Consider the following 337-nt stretch of genomic DNA (forward strand, 5'->3'; position numbering starts at 1 on the left):
ATCAGCGAAGCTTGCCAAAATAAAGTTCTACTTATGTATTTTAAGTGATTTCAGTGTATTTCATTTGCAGTATGTCTGTGATGCTGATGGTTGTAAAACATTTACAAGTAATTCAAGTAATAATAATATATCATCTATAAAGCTTTGTTCATCTAAAGATGTTCCTACTGATTTTAATTTTTCAATAAAAGAATACAAGAATGGAGTATCAGAATTTCCTGGTAAGCAAAACTTAATAAATATACATGTATAACTTAACATTAAAATTAATTCCAATATTATAATATAAGTAAATTTCCAATATCTTTTTAAATAGTAATCAGTGAAGCATTAAGTA

At 24.6% G+C, this 337-nt stretch overlaps 1 protein-coding gene across 1 annotated transcript in view; it reads left to right on the top strand.

The window, feature by feature from the left end:
* The window catches only part of LOC108570873, a 5,829-nt gene that overhangs the window by 2,784 nt on the left and 2,708 nt on the right, over positions 1-337 (top strand). Inside the window, exon 5 of the mRNA XM_017932802.1 lies at positions 55-221. Within this exon, the coding sequence (XP_017788291.1) occupies positions 55-221 (167 nt within the window). The remainder of the gene's footprint in view (positions 1-54; positions 222-337) is intronic.

The sequence above is a fragment of the Habropoda laboriosa genome, unplaced genomic scaffold (assembly GCF_001263275.1).
Source record: "Habropoda laboriosa isolate 0110345459 unplaced genomic scaffold, ASM126327v1 scaffold90, whole genome shotgun sequence".
Lineage (NCBI taxonomy): Eukaryota > Metazoa > Arthropoda > Insecta > Hymenoptera > Apidae > Habropoda > Habropoda laboriosa.